Source organism: Neopelma chrysocephalum, unplaced genomic scaffold (genome assembly GCF_003984885.1).
Source record: "Neopelma chrysocephalum unplaced genomic scaffold, ASM398488v2 Primary Assembly neopelma1_68, whole genome shotgun sequence".
Lineage (NCBI taxonomy): Eukaryota > Metazoa > Chordata > Aves > Passeriformes > Pipridae > Neopelma > Neopelma chrysocephalum.
In genome coordinates, this window is record NW_020897727.1 from 7,120,546 (window position 1) to 7,145,554 (window position 25,009).

Consider the following 25,009-nt stretch of genomic DNA (forward strand, 5'->3'; position numbering starts at 1 on the left):
GGGGGGGGCTGCATCTCGGCTTGCAGATCCCCATGGAAACAGCCCCCCAGATGAATCCACCTCTTTCCAATCCCCCTCCCAAACTACCTCAGTCTCAGCCTCGGGACCACCCATGGAGCGACCCCAACCCTTGGGATGAACATTGCCCCGAGGGTGCCCCCAGGCTGGGCTGGGAGCCAAGCCTTGGGGACCCTCAGACCACCCCCCCCACGGGCGGTACGAGGAGGGTCCCGCAGCGCCCTGTTCCCGGCGCAGCCCCCGCGGTGCCGCCGGCACGTGCTGAGCTCTGCCGGGCGCTCCGTGAGCGTCCCCCCCACGCTGCACCTCCCCTCGCGTGTCTTTTGCCATCTGCTGCTGTCATTAAAAAATTAAATTTCCATCTGCTTTCACACTCCCGCCTCTCCCGCCGGCTCCGGGTGCCGCCGCTCCCCGGGAAGCATCGCCCCCGGCTCCCTCCCAGGATGCGGCTGATCCGGCGGGATGCGGGTGACACCGAGTTCATTTTCCGGGTGCTGTTTGATTCTTCAATCTGTGTGGGGACGTGGGGGTCCCACTTTTGGCCACCCGTCGGCACAAAGGAAGCTCCAGGGTGGTGGTGACAGGGTGTTTTTGGGGGACAGACCACCCACAGCCAAACCGGTGCCAAACTGAGGGGGGGGCAGAACCCCAGGGGTTTTATTCAGCAGGGGGATCCACGCAGTGCCACCCCCTCCACAGTGCTGTTAGGAAAAGGGAGAAAAACCAGTCACTGTTGTCCAAACCCACCCGTGTGGGTGCCACGTGTGTCCCTGCGGAGCTCCCGGGGTGCTGGATCCGGCTGAGTTGCATCCTGGAGGCTGCAGCTCCATCCCAGCGGAGCGGGGACACATCCCGCCAGGATGGTGTCCCCCCTGTCCCCACTCAGCACTGGCTGCACGGATACGGCCCCCCCCGCCCTCCGCCCCTCTCGGGACAGGATGGTCCCCGTGGGTGTGGGCGGCGTGACGATGATGGAGGGCACGTGCAGGTGCTTCTCCCCCGAGGACGCCGTCGGGGGCCGGTCGCTGCCGTTCCCGCTGCTCACACACGTCTTCAAGCCTGTGGAATTTGGGGGGATAAAGCAGGGGCAGCAGGAGGTGATCAGGCGCGGCGCTGCAGCATCTCCCGCCTCCCCGCCCTCCTCTGTCAGCCTCGTACGAGACACCTGAGAATCCACAGGCACCCCCACCTCACATCTCCTTCCCACTTGGATTTTGGGGTGTTTCACAGAGGTGGATCCCCCCCGGCCGCCTGCCCACCCCCCTCCGGGGAGCAGATCGCTTTAATCTGCTTTTTTAATCAGCAGAAAAGCCCTGCGCGGCACAGGCGGCATCCAGGGAGGTTTCAGCTCTTCCCAAGCAGGAAAATGCCCGGAGGGGACAGACACTGATATTTTTAATCTCTTTTTAATTAAGGATAAAGCCCTGCCTTACATAAGGGAGCTGGAAAAGCAGGAGGGTCTTTTCTTTTATTGTAGACTCCAAGCTCGTTGGAGGGGTCTGGAGGCACAGGGGGATATTTTGGAGCTCTGTCCTGGATTTGAGGCAGGGTGGGGATTCCTTGGCTGCCTGCTTCCCCTCTTCAGTCACCTCGTGTTGGGCTGGGGGGGGGTTGTGGGACCCCTAAATTCCCTAGATCACACATCCCTCCTCTAGCATCCCTGATGCGCGGAGGGGGCAGTGCTCATTTTTGGGTGATGCATCCAACTCCGTGCCCATCTCAACCAGCATCTCAGAGAATTTAGGCTTGAGAGAAGCCAGGGAAGAGGCAGCCCTGCATCTTAGAGAGGGATACTCATTAACTCCCATCCCTAAGAACCTCAAGGATGATTAATACGGGCCACTGGGATGCAGAGCTAATGGGAGATGCGATATCCAGCCTTCGCCCTGCCAGGCCAGGAGCATTAAAAGCTCCCACTTTCACCCTGTGCAGACATCCATGACGCCATTCCCAGCCTAAATCCATTAAGAAAATTAAAGCCGGGGGGAAAAATCATGGGTTGGAGTATCCCTGGGGAGAGTGGAGGAGCAAAGGATGCTCAGGATCGGTCTGGAGGTCAGGAGCTGGGACCCCAGGCCTGTGGCCTGACCCCAGGCATCCCATCCATGCATCCCTGAGCAGCTCATCCATGCTTTTGAAGGCCCTTTCCCACCTCAAAGGAAAACCCACGTATTTATTGAGCAATGCTATTAACCCATGGATTCTCCAGAGCAGAGGATGCAGGACAAGCACAGGACTGGACTTTTATATTTTGATAGGGCTGGGAAAATCATCTCCAGGGTGGTGCAAGTGCAACAGGTCACCCGTGGGACTTCATAAATACCACCAAGATCCCAAACCCCGCCCACACCTAAAGCTCCTCCATGTACAACCATCCCCCAGATGCCTTCACAGAGCAGGAGACACCCCAACATTCCCCCCAGACTTACCTTTCAGACAGGATAACTTGAGCCCCATGTTTTCATCCTCTCAGCAGGATCCAGCTCTCCAGCTCCGCCGCCGGTCCTTGCTGCTGGAGCTGGAAAAGAGAGGAGAAGGTTGAGGGAAGAGATGCTGGGAACAAGGAAGGAGAGGGAACTTGATTGCTGGCTAAAAGCTCACATCTAACTGTGCGTGTCTGTATCTATAGGAGCCCGGGCACAACAGGAAGTGCGGCTGCTCCGTCTCAGAAACCACGAGTGATGTCACGGCTCTTCAGTGACTCAATCTCATCTGATGAGTTTGGTAAGAACTTTTTGGGAGGGTGGAGAGGGAGCCTGTTGCCAGGTGGGGGGGTCCCATCCCAGCTTCTCCGCTCCTGGGGTTGGTGCTGCAAATATTTGGAGGCGAGAAGGTCGTGAGCAGGTAGAATCAGGTTGTTATTTCTTTGGTTCTTGCAGAGAAAACCCCAAGCCCATGCACAGGAAATAGAGGAATCCTCCCGGGGCTGCCTCCCTTGGGCTAAGCCAGAGCAGCTGCTGGGAAGCACAGAGGGAATGCACATCATCCTGCTCCTCTTGGGCATCCCTGATGCCCCAAGAGCTTTTGGGTGGATGATTCCCACTGTGAGACATCAGGTTTTTTAAGATGCTGAAAGTTATTCTAGGAAAAAATGCCTTTACTGGGAAATCTGCATCCCTCCTGCCCACAGCTGCTGGGAAAAGCTTATTGGGATGAGGGTCAGTGACTCATTTTTGGCTCTTCCAAACTCTGGGCCCTGCAGAGAGCCAAACAAACCCTCTGCTCCCTCTGCCTGACCTCCAGTGCAGCTTTAGTTTGCCTTTCCAAGCAGCCCTGAGGGGGGTCGGCAGCAGCCAACAAGGGGAAGTGGAAACTTGCTATTGCTGATTTTAATTCTGCATTTTCATCAGCTCCCCAAGTGCACCCTGAGCTGAGACAGGGTGCAGGGAATGGAGTGCTCCTCGTGCTTCCTGCTTTGCAGCTATCCTGGAGGCTTCCCAAATATCAAGAAACCTGTTTTGAGTCAAGTCCTGTGGTTTTGGGCACCTACTGGTTGCTCACCACTCGAGGCCAGAGGAGAGTCATGCTGGGGACAACCAGACTCCCAGCATGGGGTGGGATATCCCTCTAGAATCTGATCCTGTGAGATCAGATTCCAGTGGCCAAACCTTCACAGGACACAGCAGCCCCCTCCCCACCACTGCTGGCTCTTATCCCTGTGGCCAAGCTCCAACACCACTTGTGGTTTGGGTAGAGGAATTCCCCCTGCCAGCATTCCAGTAGGATTTCTGGTGATTGCTGCTGAGGCTTCAACTTCACTCCTGTGTGCCAGCACCAGGCCAAGGAATATTTGCATCCCGACGAGTTCACGCTCCAAAAACCCCCAGGCACTCATCACAGGCGTCACTGGAATGGGGGATGAAGTGCCCAGGAGGAGGGGGATGCTCAGGCTGCCTGTGGGGCCAGGGAGGACCGGGAAGGGGGAATGGGACCGAAGGCGCAGTGGTGCTCCGAGGGGATGGAACTTACCCGGTCCCGGGAGCCAGAGGCACAATGCCCACCGTTGCATCCCACCTCCCCTGGCTGCTCTCGGATGCAGGAGGCTGGGAGGGGATTCCCCTCAGAACCAGCCGTGCCCTGGGAGCGCGGGAAGGAGGTTGTAGCGAGAGCCGGCTTTGGGGTTTTGCAAGGTTGGTTTCTAACCTGGTTAATCAGGTTAGCGGAGTCCCGGCTCCTCCCCTCCATCCCCCACTCCAGCCCCATCCAAGCCCAGCAAAGCCCTTGGGTGATGAGGAAATGCCGCTTTACTCTCACCCCGCTGCACAATCCAGTCGGGAGCCGACAGAAAGAGGAAGAAGTGCCCTCTCCTGCAGCCAAAGCCCCCGGGCACTGAACATCCCGACAAGCAGCCAGAGGGGCCACCGAGTGCCTGGAAAGGCAAGTGCCAGTTTGGTATGAGAGTCCACACCCAGCTCCGGCAGGACCCATCGCCATCCCTGAGGTCCTGATGTCTACAGACATCAGCCTCTGGGAGCATCTTCTCCTTCCCCAGCTTCCATAAAGGATCTTTTCCCCTTCCCATCTGACCTGTCAGCCCAAAAACCAGCCTAGAAGAGGGAACAGCACCAGGCAGTGGGTTTCTCACCATGCCCAGGACGAGAGCTCCGGGTCGGGTACCACCCCGCTGGGAGGACGCCTGGGAGAAGGCTCTGCCTCTGGAGCAGCCTCCTTCGCCTGCATTAGCAACAGCCTGAGGCTTTTCCATGTTCACCTCCTCCGCAATTAAGAGGAGAGGCCCCGCGCCGACTCCTTTTCAGACAGAGCTGAAAAGCAGCGGTTCAAATGCGGGGCGCCGGCGAGCAGGGAACGCCGGCCGCACATTAAACACCCCGCGGCAGCAGGGGCAGGGAAGGGAAGGAAAGCTTTGAACTTCACCCAGGGATCGGAGAGAACCCATCCCAGGAGCTTGGGAGGTCTCTGGCGAAATCAGAGCCCTACCACGAGACCAAGCCTGGCTGGGATAGGCATCAAAAGGAGTAGGGAGGGGAAACGGGTGGTTCTTCTCCACTTTCCGCTGGTTTGGTCCTGCCATGTCTGATGAAAATCATAACTATGGAAAGGGCTGATTTCCTCCCCGACCTGACTCCTCTGATTCGTCAAATAACTGAGTTATTGCAAAGCTCCAAGCTCAGGAGAGGGGAGGATGGAATGGGGGAAAGGCTGCAGCCCCAGCTCTAGGCACAGTCCTGGGTACAGAGGTCAGGGCAGGGGTGTTTGCAACCCAGAGCTCTGGTTTTGCCCAAGAAAACAAACAAACTGACTGGTTCATGTGGGTTTTTTTTGCATGTTCAGCTGCAAAGTCCAAGTTCTGAGCCAGAGCCTGGTAAACCTGACCCAGGGACCCCTCACTGGCAGCACAAATCCAGTCTGAGCAGCAGAAATCCCTCCTCAGCATTTAGCTATTTTGATTCCTCTCTTCAAAACTACCTGTTTGCTGCTGCTGGGTGAGAACTAACAGCCCCAAACCCACGAGAGCTGGAATTAGCCTGGCCTGGGGCAGCAGTTGTTGCTCAAAAGCTGGCAGAAAGTGATGGTTTGCTGCAGCAGGGAAGGGAAACATAAACACCAGCCTGCTAAAATACCTGTGGTTTGCTCTGCGGGTTCAGCACTGCTCCAGCTGCTGTGGTGTCACCTGATAGGCACAAACACAGCTCAAACAGCCCTTACTGTCCTCCCTAGGGCTGGGAAACAGAAGGTGGGGGTTGGCCACCTGGAGGTGGTTGGAAATGGACTGGAACCTCTCTGGTGTGGAGCCCTCATCACTGCTGGGTGACCAGTGTTAGGGAGATCTGAGTTCCAAGCACTGGAGCAGCCCAGTGGGCCCAACAGCCCTTTCTAGGGTCACTGTGAGAACCCCACACAGCCTTGCCTCCAATCCACATCCCTCCCAGGAGTTCCTGATTGCTGTCACAGGGACAGGGCTGAGCTGTAACTTGCTGAGCATCACATCAGGGCAACTGGCCAAACCCCACCAAGAGCCAGCCAGGCAGGGGGAGGAAGAGTGTGGGCTCAAACAGCTCCCTTGGTGGGTGGGTCTTGGAGCCACCTTTACTTTCTGGGGGAACACTTGAACCTCCAGCCCGGGCAACCAGCTGAGCTGTCCTCTCATGTGGTCAGTCACTGGTTTCCAGTCCTGGCCGTGGCCCTTTGGCAGCTGAGCTGCTCCTCTCCCCGGGCTCGGTGGTCCCCAACCCACCAACTCCATCCTGCCCTGGTGCAGGAGAGGATGGAGGGGGCTGAGGCACTGATGGGGGGGGAGGATGGAGGACAGCCTCTGAACTTCCCTTCAGGTGAAGGGCAGGGTGAGCTGATGGCTTCCCAGGCGCCAGGGGAACCGCAAGGAAGGGGATGTGTTTTGCAAACACCGGCCACAAGAAAAGCTGTGGCTGGAGAACCCAGAGCAGCTCTGCCTGCTCCCTTCAAGGAGCTGCTCCTGCAAACACCAGCTGGGCTCGTTTTAGCAGGGAGGGAGGGGGACGAAGGAGCTTTCTGGGTCACGGAGTCCCAGGGTCTGCTAACGCAGGTGACACGTCACCCTGGCTCTGTGCTAACGGAGCTACGACGCCACCTGGCCCCCCTTCTGCCCCCATCCCTTCTGGCCCAAGCAGGGGAAAGGGCAGGTCCCAGCCTGGCTCAGGGATTGACCTAGAAAGGGGCTGAAGAGGAACTTGCTGGAGCTGGAAGAGGCAACAAGGCAGCAAGTGCTGGGAGGGGAAAAGGAACTCCCTCCTGGAGCCCCGCAGTGATCCAGGGCTGGCGAGTGGTACCTGGAGGGGATGCCAGGCATGGGAAGGGAGGAGGATGTCACCAGGAAGCAGCTGAGGATGCAGACTCCGGGGAAACTGGAGCAGCTCCAGCATTCCCCAAACACAGGCTCTTGGCAGGACCAGCAGACCGGGCAGGAACCGAGCAGGCAGAAAACACCCCTGAAGAAAATCCACCGGGATGTGGCACGAGTGAGGCAGGAACTGCTGTGATGGGGGGGTTGGAAGCAAAGGGGAAAATCAGCACGTACCTGATGCACAAAACCAGAGCGTGCCGGGCTCTCCTGCATCCAGGACAAACCACCTCCCTGCCGGCATGGAATCAGCAGGGAGGCCACGGCCGGGAATTGGCTTAAGGACCTGGCCACGGCTGCTGCGCTCCCCGGCTTGCCGAGCTCCAGGTTAATCTCAGCCCAGCTTTCCCTTTTATCCCCCGCTACAACCTCAATACATTTTTTTTCAATTAGGTCCATCTTTTAAGCTCCAGGGCGCATTTCTAGGAAGGGCTGTGCTGTTTCCCTGGGCCTTGGTGGGCTGGTGCTGCGCAGAGCAGGACATGCCTGGCACGGCTCCTGCCCGCATCCAGCCAAAGTGCTGCCACACTGCAGCCGGAGCGGCGCTGCCTGGAACCACTCACAGAGTCACCCACTGCCCCCAGCCCACCTACCAGGTAATTTTAAGAGCAGAATTCCCTGATTCCCTCATCACAGCTCCGGCAGACCGCGGAGTGCCAAGCTGGCCACGCTGCCCCCACGGGACCCCTGCCAGCCCTCTGCCTCCATCCTCTCCGAATCCGCCTCCGCCGACTTTCGCAGGGAGATGGTTGGAAACCAGAGGAAGGGATGCAGCTGGGGTGTACTTTCGGATGAGAAGGCTGGGTGAAAAATGTGGTCTAAAAGCGACAGTGGAAAAAAAAGATAGATCGATAAAGTCCTCAGAGGATACTTGGGCACAGAGAAATCGCTGCCGGTGGCGAGAGGGCTGGTTTGGGGCGGTGGGGAGAGTAAAGAGGGGTTTGTGGTGCAGGAGGGTGAGGTGTTGAGGTGTTTAACTCCAGCTGGGAGAAGCAGAGCCTGGGCAGGGCGTCAGGGAAGCTGCCTGCCCAGCCTGGACCAGCCCAATATGGACCAGCTCGCTCCCAGCTCCGCTCCAGGAGCTGAATTAAGCCCAAAAGAGAAGCACAGCTCACAAATTGAGCACATTTCCCCTCGAGGCCATTTTCCAAGCTGCACTCAACCGCAAGCCCACCCCACTAAGAGCCTCCTCCATTAGCATCCTGCACTCTCCGAGCAGTGCCCTCCACTCGGCATCTCCAGACACTTTCCCGGTCGCGGAGTGCAGCGATTAGGCCTCGAGCCAGGGAGCAGAGAGACCCGGGATTGCTTCCCGCATCCGTCACTGTCACCTCTCCTCGAAGCTCTGCCACTTGCATAAGGAATTCTTGGGGGTGGACTCTGCACATCTGTCTGCTCCCGGCACCAGCTGTGCCAGATGAAGGGGTTCTGGCTCCTCCCAGCTTCTCCCTGCACCCAGGTCAGTTCTAATGAGCTGAGGCAGGTTATGTGGGAGGTCTTTGCTTGCTTTCACACCGGCACAGGGAGGGAATATCCCATGAGCAGGTCTGTTGGCAGATGGGAAGGGGGGAAATGCCAGGGGCAGGCTGCTTTACTTGCTGGATGGAGAAAAAACCTCCCAGAATTCTCATATACACACAGAGTGATGAACTCAGAGGGCAAATGGCACCAGGAACAAGTACCTCACTTGTGAGCACCCCAAAACCAACTGATCCAACACCTCATGGCTCCTGTCACCCATCTGCTTGGGGGGCTGTTTGTCACTGTTTTGAAATACCGGGATTGAGAGTGGGAAAAAAGAATCCCACAGGCTGAGACAGCTGGGGGTGTTCAGCCTGGGGAAGAGAAGGATGGAGGGAGACCTTAAACCCCTTCCAGTGCCTAAAGGGGCTCCAAGAGAGCTGGAGAGGGACTTTGGACAAGGGCCTGGAGGGACAGGACAAGGGGGAACGGGTTCCCACTGCCAGAGGGCAGGGTTAGGTGGGATATTAGGGACAAATTGTTCCCTGTGAGGGGGTTGAGGCCCTGGCACAGGTTGCCCAGAGAAACTGTGGCTGCCCCATCCCTGGAAGTGTCCAAGGCCAGGTTGGATGGGGCTTGGAGCAAGCTGGGATAGTGGAAGGTGTCCCTGCCCGTGGCAGGGGGTGGAAGGAGATGAGATTTAAGGTCCCTTCCAACCCAAACCGTTCTGTGATTCTCTGATTTCCAAGTCCTTCAGGTCGTTTGGATGAGGTAAAGAGCTGGGAGTTAAACATCTGGGCAGGCAAATGCCAAGTTTCCAAATTTTCGTGAATAAGGGGGGAAAAAATAATCCTGCATGTCATTAATTGCTAACAAACCTAAAAAGAGTAGGACACCCATTCCCAGTACTGTCTTTCTAGCTATCACAAGGCCTCCAGCAACAGAGATGCCTTTCCCAAGATTTCTTCCCCCTGAAGTTTTAAAAAGGAGTTACCTCAAATTCCTGCGATGAATGCAACTGATCAGCCGGCCACGAAACCAGCATTTGCTCCTGGTGCATCAGCAGGAAAGGGGAACACTGCCTTCCCTGACACCTGCAGCTTCCTCATTCTGTCACAAGAGCCACGGTGGCTGCCTGGATTTATGGAATTGCTGCCTTTTGTCCAGCCTTCAATGCAAATAGGCCAGGTGAGATCACACCTGCAGCGCAGCCCTTGTCCTCTGCTCAAAGCCAGCCTGGGCTCTGCTGGTGGCAAAACACTCGGAGATCCTCATTTGAGAGCAAACAGAAGATAAAAAAAGGGGAAGGCAAAGCAATAAAAGCTGCTCCCCTTCCAGCAGTGTGTCCCAATGGTTAGTCACAGGGAATGAGGAGACACAGTTTGCCTTGTCTTAGGGGGATGAGAGGGGAGGATGGGAAGATTACCCTGAATTAGCATATGTATGATCAAAGCTTCATTATGATATCCTGTTACAAAGAACATGAAATACATTTCCAGTGGCTCTGCAGACACACCAGCTCCTACTGACAACCCCACACAAGGAATCTTGCTAAGATAACATCTGCCTCTTGGATTTCATGAGGTGTTTGTACAAAGTACAACAGCCCTCTTCCTGCAGCCTGGGCGGTTTGCAGAGCCTGCTCCCAGGATATCTTTTCCTATGGATGTGTAGCGAAACAGCCACTGGAACGTGCTGATCGCGTTGTTTGTGAGCTAAATAGATGTTTTCATTCAACAAGTGAAAACATTTTCCTCTCCTGCAAGCCTGACTCACCCGTAGGAAAGGTTATTGACTACATGCCAATCTCTTTTGTAATCACACCTGTCTAGTGCAGAGCAGGGAGATAAACCAAACCTTCCTCTCCTCCCTGAGCCTCCAGTCTCACCTCCTGCCTCAGTGGAATCTGACCTGGAGGGAACTCCACAGCAGGACCTGACTGGAGGCATCCTGTTCTATTCCCTGCTGCAAACAGCATTTTAGCCTTACCCCAGGACCAAGAGTAAAACTTGTGCTTACTGAACCTGAAGCAGAGGCAGATCAAGAGGTTTTGGCAATCCCATTCTCAGTGTTTTAAAATAAGATCAGGTTGGATGTGGCTTGGAGCTACATAGTCTAGTGAAAGGTGTCCCTGCTCATGGCAAGGGGGTGGAATATGATCTTTAAGGCCCCTTCCAACTCAAACCATCCTGTGATTCTAACACTAAGGAAAAAGCAGGAGCTTGGAGAGAAGTGGACCATTTGGTGGACATTTGGATCTTTCTTGTAAACACATTTTTGGGTAGGAATAGAAGGAAATCCAGAGGATTGAGGCTATGTTTAACTACAGTTGGGCAAACAACCACGAGGAGTGAGGCAACAAGGCTTACAAAGAGCTGTTCTAGTCTGATACAAAGCCTCATTGTTCAGTAAACTTCTTCTTGGAAATAAATATTAATGAGAAAGACAAGACAGAAGTTGAACTACACTGTGTCCAGGCTCCTTAGATTCCATTTGCTTGCCTTCATATCAGAGGGATATATTTTGGACCTACTGAAATATGCACCGTGTGAATCAGTGGAAAATGAGATCTGCTGATAAATCCCCCCAAAATGCAAAAAAAATCATAAGGTATTTCACTCTTGTAGACTGAAAATGTAGATTCAAACTCATTAGTATGCTTCCAGTGCTTTTTATAAATAATTTACTTTGTGTTTAACATGTTCAAGCAATAACTGGTTGCCAAGCCCATGGAGAGCAGGAATCACCATATTATTTGGGAATACTCCTTTAAAACACTCTCTGTAGCTGTGTCATGCTAAAGCACTGCAAAACAGGTGACACATGAGCATGGAACATCCTCAGCAGTTTGCATTTTACTGTGCCAACAGAATTACAATTCCAAACCAGGCCAGAAGAAACCGTTCACCTTACATTTTATGTCTTTGCCCTTAAAATCTCTCATCTGAGGACAGGATCGATTTTTTTTTGAAAGGTATTTCCATAAATCATTAAAAAGTAACCTCTCTAAAGATTAGAAAAGCTTAGTCAAAACTTTGTCATACGGACAGTGGGGCCAAGCAGAAGCAGTCCTGGTTTCGAAGGAATAGCAACATTCACTACAAGTGGGATGGTGTCCACAAGGACAGCTGGAACTGACAGCTGGCATCTCTTCCAAGGAATCTCACAAAAAAGATTCAATGGCTTACGGACACATCACTGCGCCACGTGACGTGCCCCTCCCCTTTAATCAGTCAGCTTTCCACACAAGGTACTGAATATTATTCTATTTACATTCAAAAATAGCATTTTTCTCTCTTCAGTACATAGTGGGAATGCCCGTGGATTAGTCAGTAGGAGCCCCTCTAACACAGGTGCAGGACAGCTTTGTTGATCTCCGGGTTTGTCCAGTCGTTCCGGATGTCATCCAGGTGATTGTCAAAATCCACCAGCGTCTCGTAGGACTTGCTGTCCAAGAGAGAGGCAGCGATTCTCTGGGCTTCAGTCCAATCTTCACAAAAGTCACTAGGATGTAAAACAGCCAGGGATAAATAGGAATCACAAAGGAAATCTTCACTATCTCCTCCACTCTGGAAATTAAGCCACGCACTGCAGAATGGTCATGGCCTGGCTACAGGAACCAGCTCTTCTCTCTCACTACAGCAAGAAACACCTTTAAAATCACTGTCAGCTACACCCACAGTATCACTCATCCACAAAGTTTTGCCATCACCCAGACAACCTGTTTCCCCTCACTACCCAAATGCCACTGAACTCCGAGTTTACTCACATGTGCGGGTCCTTGCACCTCCACTTGTTCTCATGCAGCTCGTACACATGGATGGCAGGCTCCACACACTCCATCGTGAACTTGGTGTTGTCAACCTGGTGTGTGACACAAAAACACCCCCTCAGTCTCCTCCTCAGCATCCCAAGAGATGAAATAAAAACCTAAAGTCAGTTTGTAAAAACAGGGTACCTTACACTCATCCACTGTTCTGCCTTCACATAGCCAAATTTAAGCTGCCAACATCCTTTGCCACTGCAGCAAGGAGGCAAAGCCCTGACTGTGATTTTAAAGACAAGAATTTATGTTGCAGAAGGGGCGTTGAAGCCATGAACGTGCTGCCTGAACATGCAGAGCAGGCCTCCAGTTCCTCTAAGGTGGCAAAGAGCTCACCGCAGTCTCTCTGCAGACTTTGAACTTCACGGGCTACAGGTCACTGCATCTCTTCCCCAGAGCATTTGGAGGGGAAGAGAAAATTAATTACTTATTAAAGGACTCAAACCCCAGCATTTCCATGGCTGGTCCAACACCACGGTCAGGATACAATAAAGAGAGGGTGAGGGGGAATGAAGTGATTTACCATGATGAGCGCCGTGTCCGTGAAGCCCTCGGCAATCCTGGAGGCCACTTTCTCCGCAACCTGGTTTGGGCTGCAACAGAAGGGAAAAGGAACTGAGTTATGTGAGCCATGACAGCCCAGTTGAAACCAGCAGGAAACGGGCTCAAAGAGATGTGAGAAGGTCACAGCGTGCTAACAAACAGGAACAAGATAGAGAGCTGATGCTACAGCTGATAGAAGGAGGCCAAGAAATGCCCAGCTCCCCTCTGCAGCACATGGTCCAGATCTCAGCTGTGCTCAGGCAACAGGTTTGGAATGGCAAATTGTCCACTGATGACATAGAATCAATGTTTTCTGGCCTCCTACCTTCTTCCACCAGACCAAACACTGCACCCAGCTCTGCCCTGGCAGCCATTTAAAAAAGAACACTGAGTTTTCTCCCCAGTCTGCACTTGAACTCACTGTCCAGTTGTTCTACCAAAATCAGATAATCTTTTAAAAAGATCTTTTAAAACCTTCAGCATGTTTCAAAGATGACAATCTCTATGTGGTGTCAGTGGTGCCAGTTACAATCTCTACGTGGTGCCAGTTACATTCAGAAATTAAACCAGAGTTTAAAAAAAACATCAAGCCTGTGATATTTGTTCAAACCTCAAACAGAACAAACTGTATCTTCCCCTTAAAAATGTCTCCAGCAGTTATTTCCCTTGTAAGGAAAGGACTAATAATGCCTTTATCTCTGTTAGATACCTTAGAAGTCACAAGTGTTACTTAAAAAACACACTTGAGTCTGAATATACATTAACAAATAACTGGAATCAGGGAATCGTGGGATGGTTTGGGTTGGAAAAGACCTTAAAGATCATCCAGTTCCACCCCCTGCCATGGGCAGGGACACCTTCCACTAGATCAGGTTGCTCTAAGCCCCGTCCAACCTGGCCTTGAACACTTCCAGGGAACATGGTATGATACTTTAAACAAGCTGTTCTTATTTATTTTAAATGTAAGTATGATGTAGTCTCAGTAGTCCCAATACTGGATTTGTCTAAAAGACAGAGGGGAAAACACGTGATATATAGATCTGAAACTAAATTGTGGCTTCACAGGAAGGTCCTTTACTGCTTATTGGGTAATCTGAGTCAGCCAGCAGGGAAACAAATTACTAAACTTGGAGAAAATAAGTGATAAATAAGAGATATCACTGCACCACTGACATCATCTTCCACTTCAAGAGCATCCCTTTCCACATAAAAAATGGCTTCAATAAAACTCAGAGATAATTAAGTAGTTTAGAAAGAATTAGGTCACTTCTGACTTTCCATAAGATACTCAGAGTTTACAAGATCTGTACTGCACAAGCAAACACGCTACAAATTTTGGCTATTTCCCTGACAACTGCAATTAAACTGGCTGGCAGTCGTTCAAAGCCTGGCCTTTTATAGTATCCACCGAAGAGGAGGGATTCTGGAAAGCCTGGAGTTTCTGCACCTGAACAAAGGCCACATCCCCCAGCACCAGGGAGACAATGTGGAACCAGATGACAGTTGTCAAAGTTAATCAACACGCCTGATTTATGTGGATGATTTTTGCTGGCAGAGTCCAAAGTACAACCTAAAAGAGCAAACAGAAGGAAATATTGCACCAACACACCTGGCATCTTTCACGCGTTCGTTCGCCTGGTAATATCCAGCTATCACGTAGCTGTTCTCCTTGCACCAGGAGTCAATCTGGAAAAGCAATGGGAACAATTAAACCCAGGAAAAATCAGAAAAAAAACTCCCCAGAATTAAGGAAATCTCATGTGTCTGTCCTGCAAATAAAACAGCAATGAAGCACTGCTACATCTTTAAATATCTACATATTTATGTCTCTTTATGTGCGCGCTCACGCACAGTTTGGCTGATTTAACTGGAACAGAGGAACCCAATTGAGCATTTGGAGAATGATGGAAAACATTAACCAAATGGAGCAAAAGAGCAAGAAGTGATCTCAGTCAAAGCCTGGCCTAAATTCGAGTGACAGGACTATTAAACACTGCCTGGGACAGGATTTTGGGTCTCACCCACTGATGGTTGGGGTAATTGTCTGTCGGTGTTCACCTGACACAGAGACTTCAGAGCATGTTCACAGCATGGAAGTGTGATTTCCCTGTCATTTCAGAAAGAGCTTGTGCATTTTACTTCTAATGTAACATTTCTAGGTTAAAATGCAAGTATTTTTGGCCTTCATTAGAAAATAAAGCTTGAGGTCAAAGGTAAATGTGAGGTAGAAATTTGTCCCATTTCCCATTTTTTCAACCCACTCTGTCACAAGAAAGCTTTTGAATAAGAATGTTTCCCTTTGAGAGTTCTTCCTAATTTAACATCTGTATGTAAATGCTTAAACATAGGTATTTTTTTGCACACAATTTACACGACTTTTGATTTACAGAAGTACAAAAGTTGAAGCAGTTTTGTTGTTGGTTGTTTCTTTTCAAGTGAGTTTCAACACCGCTCTTCTTCCTGTTTTAAATTGGACCTGAATTCCTCCTGCTGAGTCTGTCCTGCTTTGAAAATATCTCTCTCTATATATGATGTTTATCCTCAGAATTGAGGATATCAAGTCAGCAGAATACAGAGCCCTGAAAGACAGAAGTGGAGAGAGCAGCTCAAATTTTCCTTTGCAGTCCCTGGAGAGCACGGCCTCAAAAAACCCTCCACAGCTCTATTAAAATGGAGTCCAAAAATACATCTGCTGCTGACCTGTCGCATCCTGGAAGTCAAATCAATCTCATTTTCAGCAATAATTATAGTATTAGACTGCACAAACAAACAAACAAACCAGCCATGTGAATAATCCAAAGGATGACATGGATTTAAGTGATAAAAAAAAGAGGCTGTGTAGCCCTGCTAGAGCTGAGGGCCAACTGCTGTTTCAATTACAAACCCATTTCGAGGGCTTAGGACTCTGGTTTTAATTGTTAGTGGCTTGAAAGCTTGGCATTAGAGCCTGAAGCCAGACACTAAAATTAATAATAATAATAATACAAAAAAAAGTCCATCCATTTAAAAATTAAAAAATTTGGTTTAAAATCCATTTTTGTTCTGTACTAAAAACTGTCTTAAAAAGGAGAGAAATGAGAGAATGATTTTAAGTTCTCAGTTCTCTAACCGGCAATTAAAAATTACTTCTGTATTAAAAAACAAAAAAAAAAGGAAAAAATATCTTTTAGGAATGAAAGCTGTTTCCAGCTGCAATTTCCAAACTCTCTCTAAGCACTGTCACCACAGGTTTCCTCAGCATCAATTAGCTCCTGATATTTTTAGTCACGTCCAGCCCAGCCAAGGGCAAGTGACTGGGGACAAATGGGATCTCGCTTCCATATGGAGCTTGTCACCCTGGAAAAATTCAAAGGGGCCTGTGTTCTGCTTTGCTGCAGGTGCCTATGGGTTTGGAAGAGCCCTAGGAAGAGGAGGATAAGGAGGAAGAGGAGGAGGAGAAGCAGGAGGAGGAGAAGGAGGAGGACCTGCTGCCACCTGAGCGCTGTTTCAGGCAGAGGGAGAGAGGGAAGTGCTCCTTGGTTTCTGGTTTGTTTTTTTTTTGAGATGTGGTTGCAAAACCACATCAATTAGCTGAGAAATTCAAAGGCACAGAGAAACCCCACGTGAAACTTAATTCACTTTTTCTTAATGACTCTGCTCTCGAAAGGGATCTCAAAGTGCCAAAGTGCAAATTAAACGCACGTCTCCGGAGCTACAAACCTCCAGCCCTGCTGGAATCACGGAATATACTGAGTTGGGAGGGACCCTCAAGGATGAAATCCAGCTCTTGGCCTTGCACAGGACACCCCAAAATCCTACCATGTCCCTGAGAGCGTTGTTTAAATGTTCCTTGACCTCTGTCAGCCCTGGGGCCGTGACCACTGCCCTGGGGAGCCTGTTCAGTGCCCGACCACCCTCTGGGGGAAGAACCTTTTCCTGAGATCCAACCTAAACCTCCCGGACACAGCTTCATGTTTGTTTATTTGTATGGGTTTTGTTGATTCCTTGTATGTTTTAGGAGTCACCACATGGACAAACCCATTTGGAAGTGAATCCTCTCTTTTCAGATTAACTCTGGGCATTACTGCTCCCATTTAACATCCTGGGATGACTCAGGTCAGAGAAAAGGAGGTGAAACTCGTGGGGCTGGTTCTGGTAAACCCTCCCACGTATGACCAGGCCACAGGCTTGACCAAGAATCAGCAATAACTGAACTGGAAGAGAAACAGATCCCATTAAATCCTGTCAAATCCTTTAGAAACAGAGGTGTTTTGCTACAAACAGTGAGTTTAACCACACTGATCTCACTGATTTATTCAGTAACCACACATTAGGTTGTACAGAAGACATCAAGTGCCTCCTTTCAAACCTTACCATGATAAAATCCAATTTTCATAACTGCTCTGACAGTGTTTATTGACATCTTTGCTTTTGTTTAAACCCAGAAGAGGAGCAAAGGGCCTTGGGGTCTTGTCAAACCTCTGTTCTGAAGCTGCCAATGATCACAGGAGGCAACAAACGTGGCTGTGAACCACACAGCAAATCCTAATTGATGTGGGAAATGCCAGGGATTCCCAATCTTTACCTTTCAGTACCAAAAACTGAGAGTAAGTAAGTAAAATGATGCCATTTCTTTGGTTCCAGAATAGTTTTCTTGCTGTAGATGTGGCAAGACCTTTCAGATGTCACAAGAAATAGGATTTGTTTCTTAATAATCTGATCCTGCAGCAAGATCTATACTAGCAAAATACACTGAAGGCCAAAAGCTTACAAAAATTCACTGGCACAAAGCTTGTAGAAAGATATTTAATCCTAATTTAATGAAAAGCCTACACATACTTTATTATATACATTATTCTACACTTTGCTAGCAACTTCCACTTATTCACAGAGGAAAAACAAGTTACTGCCACTCTAAAAGGTAAAAAATCAAGCCCTGCCCACATTAAGGCAATTATAAACAGGATTATTCCATTTTCCCAAGCAGTAACATGAGGAAAATCATACTCAGAAAGCAATGACACCAGCAGCACACAGTGCTGTGTCCCTCCCATACTGTTTCACTGCTGTAAATATATTTTAAATAAGAAGTTTTGTGTGTTTCACTGAAAAACTGAATGGTCAGGGCTCAGGTTCAGCTGCTCTGGCTGAATTTCATCATTTCCAGGCTTCAAAAGATGTCAACATTCCCATGGCGTCATCTCAGACGGAGAAAAATGGAATTTAGTTACAAGTAACTGGAATTTAGTTACAAATACATGAATTTAGTTACAAATAAATCTTTTTTTGGATGAAAAAGAGATACAAAGTGAGGGGAACATTAAAGCCAATGAGTCTGGAGGAATCAGAAATTAGTTAAGTTTTACAGATATTAAAAAGGGATGGATTTTCTGCTCATAATTATGGAATCATGGAGTGGTTTGGGTTGGAAGAGATCTTAAAGATGATTGAGTTCCACCCCCTGCCATGGGCAGGGACACCTTCCACTAGCCCAGGTTGCTCCAAGCCCCGTCCAACCTGGCCTTGAACACTTCCAGGGATGAGGCAGCCACAGCTACTCTGGGCAACCTGTGCCAGGGCCTCACCACCCTCAGGGAAGAATTCCTTCCCAATATCGCATCTAACTTTGCCTCTTCCAGTGGGAAGCCATTCCCCCTTGTCCTGTCCCTCCAGGCCCTTGTCCAAAGTCCCTCTCCATCTCTCCTGGAGCCCCTCAAGGCACTGGAAGGAGCTCTAAGGTCTCCCTGGAGTCTCCTCTTCTCCAGGTGAACACCCCCAGTTCGCCCAGCCTGGAAACAGAGCAGAGGGGCTCCAGCCCTCGGAGCATCTCCGTGGCCTCCTCTGGACTCGCTCCAGCAGCTCCACATCCCTCCGATGCTGGAGCTCCAGGCATTCCAAGCGCAAACACCCGGAGTTCGGCCATTGCCTCCCCATCACCCTCATCCCTCCATCCCAGGACCCCTCCCCAAACCTCCCCCACCGCTGCCGGACCACCTCACCAGGGTCAGGGCCACTTCCAGCATGGGGGCGAGCGCCAGCGTCCCGTGGAACAGCGGGATGCAATCCACGAACAGCGCGGGCTGCGGCGGGCGCGGGGCCGGCGGGCGCTCGGCCACCAGCAGCCCGTTCACGGCGCAGTGCGGGTACTTGGCGCCGTGCAGGACCATCTTGCAGTACGCCTGGGTGGTCAACTTCATCCTGCCCCGACCCTGTCCCGGCACCGGGACCCGCCCCGGGACCTGCCCCGGCCCGGCCACGCCGCTCCCCGCCCGCCTCCAAGCGCCGCCGAGTGTCGGCAAAGCGCCGCCAAGCACCGCCGGCTCTTACGACAGCGATTTTGGGGCGGATTGTGGCTGTTCCGGGGCACGGAACAGGGCTGGAGCCGTGGGGTGGGGGCCGCGCCTGTCCCTATGAGGGTCAGCACGGACATACCCCGGGGGCACGGCACAGCCCGGGCTGGGCAGGGGGTTGGAAAATGAGGGAAAAGGGAGCCGTGGGTGCTGGTTACAGCGGCTGGGCTCGAGCCCAGGTGTGCCCAGGTGTGCCCAGGTGGGCTCGGGCCGGTGGCACCCCGGCTGTTCCAGCCCCGGTGTGGGCACAGGGCCAGGGCAGGGACTGTCCCCCTGTGCTGGGCGCTGGTGTGTCTGGTTCTGAGCCCATCCAGGACAGACACTGATGGGCTGGAGTGTGCCCAGAGAAGGGAGTGGAGCTGGGGAAGAGTGTGGAGCAGCAGAGGGAACTGGGGGCGCTCAGCCTGGAGAAAAGGAAGCTCAGGGGGGACCTTCTCGCTCTCTGACAGGAGAGTGGAGCCAGGTGGGGGTCGGGCTCTGCTCCCGGGGAACAAGGGACAGGACAAGAGGAAACGGCCTCAAGTTGTGCCAGGGGAGGTTCAAGTCGGAAATCAGGATGAATTTCTTCCTGGAGAGGGTAGTCAGGCCTTGGAAGGACCTGCCCAGGGAGGTGGTGTAGTCCCCATCCCTGGAGGTGTCCAAGGAAGGCCTGGACGTGGCACTGAGTGCTCTGGGCTGGGTGACAAGGCGGGGATCGGTCACAGGTTGGACTCCAGGATCCCAGAGCTCTTTTCCACCCTCAGTGATGCTGGGATTCTGGGATTCTGTGCAAAACCCCCACGGGCGGTCCGCCCGCATCCCGTCGGCCCCCGCGCGCGGCCGCTCCGTCCCGGCTCCCTCTCTGCCTGACTTCCCGGCGTGCCCCGCGCTTCCGGCCGCGGCTCCTTCCGGTCCCGCCCGCGGTAGAGGACGGTCGCCAGGTCGTTGGGCCGGGCCGGGCCAGAAAAGGGTCGGGAGGGGGCTGGGAAGGGGATGGGAGGGTGCAGGGCACCCCTCTGCCATCCCCATCCACCCCCGGGCCAGCGGGAGGGCGGGCGGGGCAGCGCTGACTGGGGGGCTGCGGGGGGGCGGTGTGAGGGGCCAGCACTGCGACCGCTTCCCCAAGGGGTCTCAGTGTGTCGGTGCGGGGTCATATCGCCGGTGTCGCGACATGCCGGGCGGGTCTGAGGTGATACTGGGGGAGGGGGCAAGGTCAGGGCGGGCGGCGGGGCCTCCTGGAGGCTTGGGGGAGTTCGGGCTGGGCTGGGGCCGCGGGGGGAACCCGAGCGCCGTGTGGGTGTGGGATCCGTTATCTGTGTGCCCGCCCTGCCCGGGGATGTGCCGGGATCGCTCCCTGATCAGGGATTACCGCAGCGAGTGTGGGATGTGCTTGTCCTTCGGCTCGCTTGTGGCTCCTGGAATCTGCCCAGGAACGGTTTGTTTGGGAATGGAAATGTCTTAGAAGGGTGGTTTGGACAAAGGAGTGTCCTTGGGTTCAAGTGCAGGGAGAGAAAGACTCATCCAAGTAAATTACGTGGGGGAATATCCCTGGAAACAAGGGAATAACTTCGGATTTGAGTGCAGGAAGCTCTGGGAAGCAACAGGGAGGGAAAGGCTCATCTTATAGTGTAGGAATGTCCCTGAAAACCATAGAGTGCTGTGCTGCTCTTTGGAGAAGGGTCAGGAAGCCCTTAGGCCAGCTATTTTTTATATAAACTATTGGAAAATGTTGTTATTTCCCCTTGGTCCATTGCCCTGTCTGTGTCTGACCTGATGCTCTTCTTGCTGCAGGATGTTGGCTTCCAGAGCCTTCAGCCTTGTCGGGAGGAGATCCATCTGCACCTCCCTGTGCCTGAGAGCTCATGGACATGGTGGGTGACACTGCCCTGGGCATGGTGAGGGCAACAAACCCAGTCCTGCAGAGCAGGGGCACAAACAGCTGCTCTGGGGGTCTAGGAAAAGGCAGGATTGGGGAGGAGGGGGACTGGGGAGGCTGGAATAGGAGATAGGAGTGGGCAGTGCCACGGCTGGCAATGCAGAAGTGCTGCTGGGGAGGCAGCAGGAATCACAGAATTGAGGAATCATTGGGAGTAGAAAAGGGCTCTGGGATCATCGAGTCCAACCTGTGACCAATCCCCACCTTGTCACCCAGCCCAGAGCACTCAGTGCCATGTCCAGGCCTTCCTTGGACACCTCCAGGGATGGGGATTCCACCACCTCCCTGGGCAGCCCCTTCCAAGGCCTGATCACCCTTTCCAGGAAGAAATTCCTCCTGTCATTAGATAGGGTATTGGGAAGGAATCCTTCCCTCTCAGGGTGGTGAGGCCCTGGCACAGGTTGCCCAGAGAAGCTGTGGCTGCCCCATCCCTGGAAGTGTTCAAGGCCAGGTTGGACGGGGCTTGGAGCAACCTGATCTAGTGGAAGGTGTCTCTGCCCATGGCTGGGGTTTGGAACTGGATGGGCTTTAAGGTCCCTTCCAACCCAAAGCAGTCTGTGATTCTCTTCTTATGCTCTTAAAATAGTTCCTGTTTTAAGGCTTCATCTGGAGATCTTTTCCCTCCTGGATTCCTTAACTGACCTCACCTTTTTGTCTGAGCTGTTGGGTTTTGGTGTTGTAACCTGTAAGAGGTGTTGTGCAGGAGTTTGATTGGTGTCTCTTCTCTCTCCCCGCCCCAGCAGGCGTTGCAAAAGCAGAGGATTTCACCCTCCCAGCCTATGTGGACCGTCGGGACGTGCCCCTGCCTGAGGTGGCTTTCGTGAGGGACCTCTCAGCGCAGCAGAAGGCACTGAAGGAGAAGGAAAAGGCCTCGTGGACCGCCCTGTCCATCGATGAGAAAGTGGAACGTAGGTTTGGGGGGGCTCTAAGTGACCTGACAGTGGCAACGACACGATCTCCTCTGCTGCATGTTCACTATCATGAAATCATGGAATGGTTTGGGCTGGAAGGGACCTTAAAGTTCATCTTGTCCCACCCCCGCCATGGACAGGGACACCTTCCAGTAGACTGGAAGGTGTCCAAGCCCTGTCCAACCTGGCCTTGGACACTTCCAGGGATGGGGCAGCCACAGCTTCTCTGGGCAACCTGTGCCAGGGCCTCACCACCCTAACAGGGAAGAATTTCTCCCAGTATCCCACCTAACCCCGCCCTCTGGCATTGGAAGCCATTCCCCTTTGTCCTGTCCCTCCAGGCCTTTGTCCAAAGTCTTCATCCACGTTTGTTGTAGTCCCTTCAGGCACTGGAAAGCCACTCCTAAGCCTTTGCTTCCAGGCTGAACAATCCTAGTTCTCTCAGCCTTTCCTTGCAGAAGAGCTGCTTCATCCCTCTGATCATGTTGGTGGCCGTGGTTTGTGTTCCCAAGGTCCTTGGTGCTGTTTCAGAACGTGAAATGCACCTGCTGTGGTGTCTGTTCTGGACCTGAGGCCACATCCAGCAATTCCTTCCTCTTCCAGAAAACAAATAGTAATTGTATTTGTTTCTTGATTCCCATCTGCTTTCAACAAGCCAGACAAAATCTCTTCATTACAACATGCCATTGTTAGTCCAGCTGAGGGAAATGAGCCCCTCAGCTCAGACGTATATTTGAATGTTAATGACCACTAACTTTTACATTAACCAAATTCCAGCTAATTAAAGCCCTGAGTGGGTGTTTTGACTTGCAAATAAAACTGCCTCATTTTTTCTAACTGCTGCCGTGGTATGAAGTGGGAACCTGGTCTGTGAACAGGTGTCAAAGGTTTAAAACCCTTTGAGGAACTGCTCAGATGTTCCTAAGCACTCTCCAAATCTTATATTGCTTTGGGTTTTAAAATCCTTAGTGGCAGAGCGGGGAAGCTTTTTGAGATAGAAACATTCCTGTTGGAATTATTTGTGCTAGGAAGTTCTGGGATAACTGGGAATTGGAGGGGAGGAAGGAGAGCTCAATTGCTCCTCCTTTCAGGTTTATTCTGCAACTTTTGCACAACTTTATGATAGTCTATGAAATGAAGACTTCACATTGATGTGGGGGTGGAACAGGTGGAGAGGGTGAAACACAACTCATTGGTCTTGCTGTGGGAGAGGGCAGCTGATTCCAAACCTAATTTAGCATCCACCCCCTTTTGGGCAGCCTCAGGCCTTGGTCACCTCCCTCTGGAGAGTTCCCTGTCACCTGCAAGTCACAGGAAAAGTTACAAGAGATGATTTTTTGGTTTTTTTTGGCAGTGTATCGTATGAAATTCAACGAGACCTACGCAGAGATGAACAAAGGAACAAACGAGTGGAAGACCGTCCTGGGTGCAGTGTTTTTCTTCCTCGGCCTCACTGGTGTCATTCTCATCTGGCAGAAGAACTTCAGTAAGTAACCCTTCAGTGGAGAGCTGGATCTCTAATCCCTTATGGGACATTAGAGAATTCCTGTAAGCTTCTTTGTGGGGTCAGGATGGTGTGTGGAAGAGCCATAACTGTGATCTGCCAGCAGGAGCTGTGTTTAAGTCCCTGAAAACTCTGTCCTGGAGTTGTAAGTTTATGGAATCAGTGGGTTTGTTGCATAAATATTCAGGAAGCTGATTCGTGGAAAGGTAGCGGAGCTTTGGGAGGAGAGGAAATGGAGGGGAATGAGTGGTGATACTCCTGATCCCAGAGCTTCCCCTCTCCGCTGTCGGAAAAGCTTATTGCTGCCTTGGTAGTGAGCATTTGGGTTTCTGCCATGTTTGGCTGCTTTCCCAGCTCAGGATCTGACCTCGAGGGAGCCTCCAGCTGCCATGAGGCAGAGCAGCAGTTAAATGAGCTGCTCCCTGCCTTGAGGCTCCCAAGAAACAGAAAGCAGGAAGCTGTTGTCTTGGTACAAGCCTTTACTGATGAAGGAAACCGCTAGAGAATCTATGTGGGAATGTGGTCTGAGCTGGATGCATCAGAAACTGGATGTAGGGAGTGTAGGTTTGAACAGATTAGAGAATCATGGAATGGTTTGGGTTGGGAGGACCATAAAGGTCATCCAGTTCCACCCCCCTGCCATGGACAGGGACACTTTCCACTAGACCAGGTTGCTCCAAAACCCCATCCAGCCTGGCCTTGGACACTTGCAGGGATGGGGCAGCCACAGCTTCTCTGGGCAACCTGCTCCAGTGGGATGACTTCAGGGGAAAAAAAGCTTTTTGTTAGTGACATTTGTCCCTCAGTTCCCAACTTGCTGATTTGGCATCACAATCTGATTCCATCCAATCCCACCCTGCAGTGTACGGCCCCATCCCGCACACCTTCTCTGAGGAGTGGCTGTCGGCGCAGACCAAGAGGATGTTGGACATGAGGGTTAACCCCGTGGAGGGCATCTCAGCCCAGTGGGATTTTGACAAGAACGAATGGAAGAAATAAAGCAACTCAGTGGAACCTGCTCTGCTTGAATATGAAATGATTCCATCACCTGTGCGTGACCTCGTTGCTTGTGTACTGGAACACCCTCTCCACCTACAGAAATGCTAATAAACGTCTGGTTAACTTGAGAGTTGCCTGTTACTGGTCTCTGGATGTGTTTGTTGGGGTGGGAGCACTTCAGAGGTTTTATTAAACACTGTGGTCTGAGCAAAGTCTGGTTCCTGGCTTGATGTTTTCAGGTCTAAGAAAGCTGCAGCCAAATTTCTCCCTTCAGCTAAGCTGGTGTCCCCTGGATTGTGCAGGCTCTTGGTTTAAAAACTCCCCTCTGAAGATTAAAGCAAGCTTTGCCTTCACTTTGCTCTTTTCCCGATGACAGGAAGCCTCCATCAGGAAACCTGATGTGGTTTTAAGTCCATGGACGTGTTTAGGAGCTGTGTGGGGTCTCAGCCACCTCTTGGACAGCCTTTTCCTTCCACTCGGAAATTTGGGGAAGGTTTTTAAGGTGAGATAAACTGGTTGGAGTTAAGCAATGAGCTCCCCTTCCTGCACCTGAAAAATCCCTTAGGTGATAAATTTGTCTCTGGGGTGCCTAGAAGGGTGATCTGAGGGTGACAGAATCCCAGGCTGGTGATGGCTGCAGGTGTGTTTGCTGTGCCTGTGATTTGCTC

The 25,009-nt window shown here is 51.9% G+C and overlaps 2 protein-coding genes and 1 long non-coding RNA gene across 4 annotated transcripts; 1 reads left to right on the forward strand and 2 right to left on the reverse strand.

The window, feature by feature from the left end:
• Positions 1 to 967: 967 nt before the first annotated feature.
• LOC113968424 lies at positions 968 to 9,407 on the reverse strand. Of its 2 annotated transcripts, none has more exons than XR_003534501.1 (3): positions 9,312 to 9,407; positions 2,448 to 2,536; positions 968 to 1,077 (listed from the first exon to the last, which is right to left on the reverse strand). It is a non-coding gene; the product is annotated as an uncharacterized LOC113968424 (long non-coding RNA). The 2 variants fall into 2 exon arrangements; XR_003534502.1 differs by lacking the exon at positions 9,312 to 9,407 and adding an exon at positions 3,988 to 4,070.
• Positions 9,408 to 11,149: 1,742 nt separating this feature from the next.
• Positions 11,150 to 18,928, reverse strand: EMC8 (ER membrane protein complex subunit 8). Its single transcript, XM_027685013.1, has 5 exons — positions 18,662 to 18,928; positions 14,293 to 14,369; positions 12,664 to 12,733; positions 12,087 to 12,181; positions 11,150 to 11,821 (listed from the first exon to the last, which is right to left on the reverse strand). The coding sequence occupies exons 1-5, from the start codon at positions 18,857 to 18,859 to the stop codon at positions 11,662 to 11,664; spliced, it is 600 nt and encodes a 199-aa protein (XP_027540814.1). The 5' UTR covers positions 18,860 to 18,928; the 3' UTR covers positions 11,150 to 11,661.
• A 932-nt stretch (positions 18,929 to 19,860) lies between these two features.
• On the forward strand, positions 19,861 to 24,469 carry LOC113968442. Its single transcript, XM_027685014.1, has 5 exons — positions 19,861 to 19,932; positions 20,783 to 20,862; positions 21,668 to 21,835; positions 23,193 to 23,324; positions 24,205 to 24,469. The coding sequence occupies exons 2-5, from the start codon at positions 20,784 to 20,786 to the stop codon at positions 24,339 to 24,341; spliced, it is 516 nt and encodes a 171-aa protein (XP_027540815.1). The 5' UTR covers positions 19,861 to 19,932; position 20,783; the 3' UTR covers positions 24,342 to 24,469.
• Positions 24,470 to 25,009: the final 540 nt, after the last annotated feature.

Excerpts from the sequence above, each read along its gene's own strand:
- EMC8 (XM_027685013.1), bottom strand. The coding sequence starts at position 18,859 with ATGAAGTTGACCACCCAGGCGTACTGCAAGATGGTCCTGCACGGCGCC. Across the intron at positions 12,734-14,292 it reads GAACGCGTGAAAGATGCCAG|CCCAAACCAGGTTGCGGAGA; the intron begins GTGTGTTGGTGC and ends CTTCTGTTGCAG. Across the intron at positions 11,822-12,086 it reads AGGTGCAAGGACCCGCACAT|TGACTTTTGTGAAGATTGGA; the intron begins GTGAGTAAACTC and ends TTTACATCCTAG.
- LOC113968442 (XM_027685014.1), top strand. The coding sequence starts at position 20,784 with ATGTTGGCTTCCAGAGCCTTCAGCCTTGTCGGGAGGAGATCCATCTGC. Across the intron at positions 20,863-21,667 it reads CCTGAGAGCTCATGGACATG|CAGGCGTTGCAAAAGCAGAG; the intron begins GTGGGTGACACT and ends TCCCCGCCCCAG. Across the intron at positions 21,836-23,192 it reads CATCGATGAGAAAGTGGAAC|TGTATCGTATGAAATTCAAC; the intron begins GTAGGTTTGGGG and ends TTTTTTTGGCAG.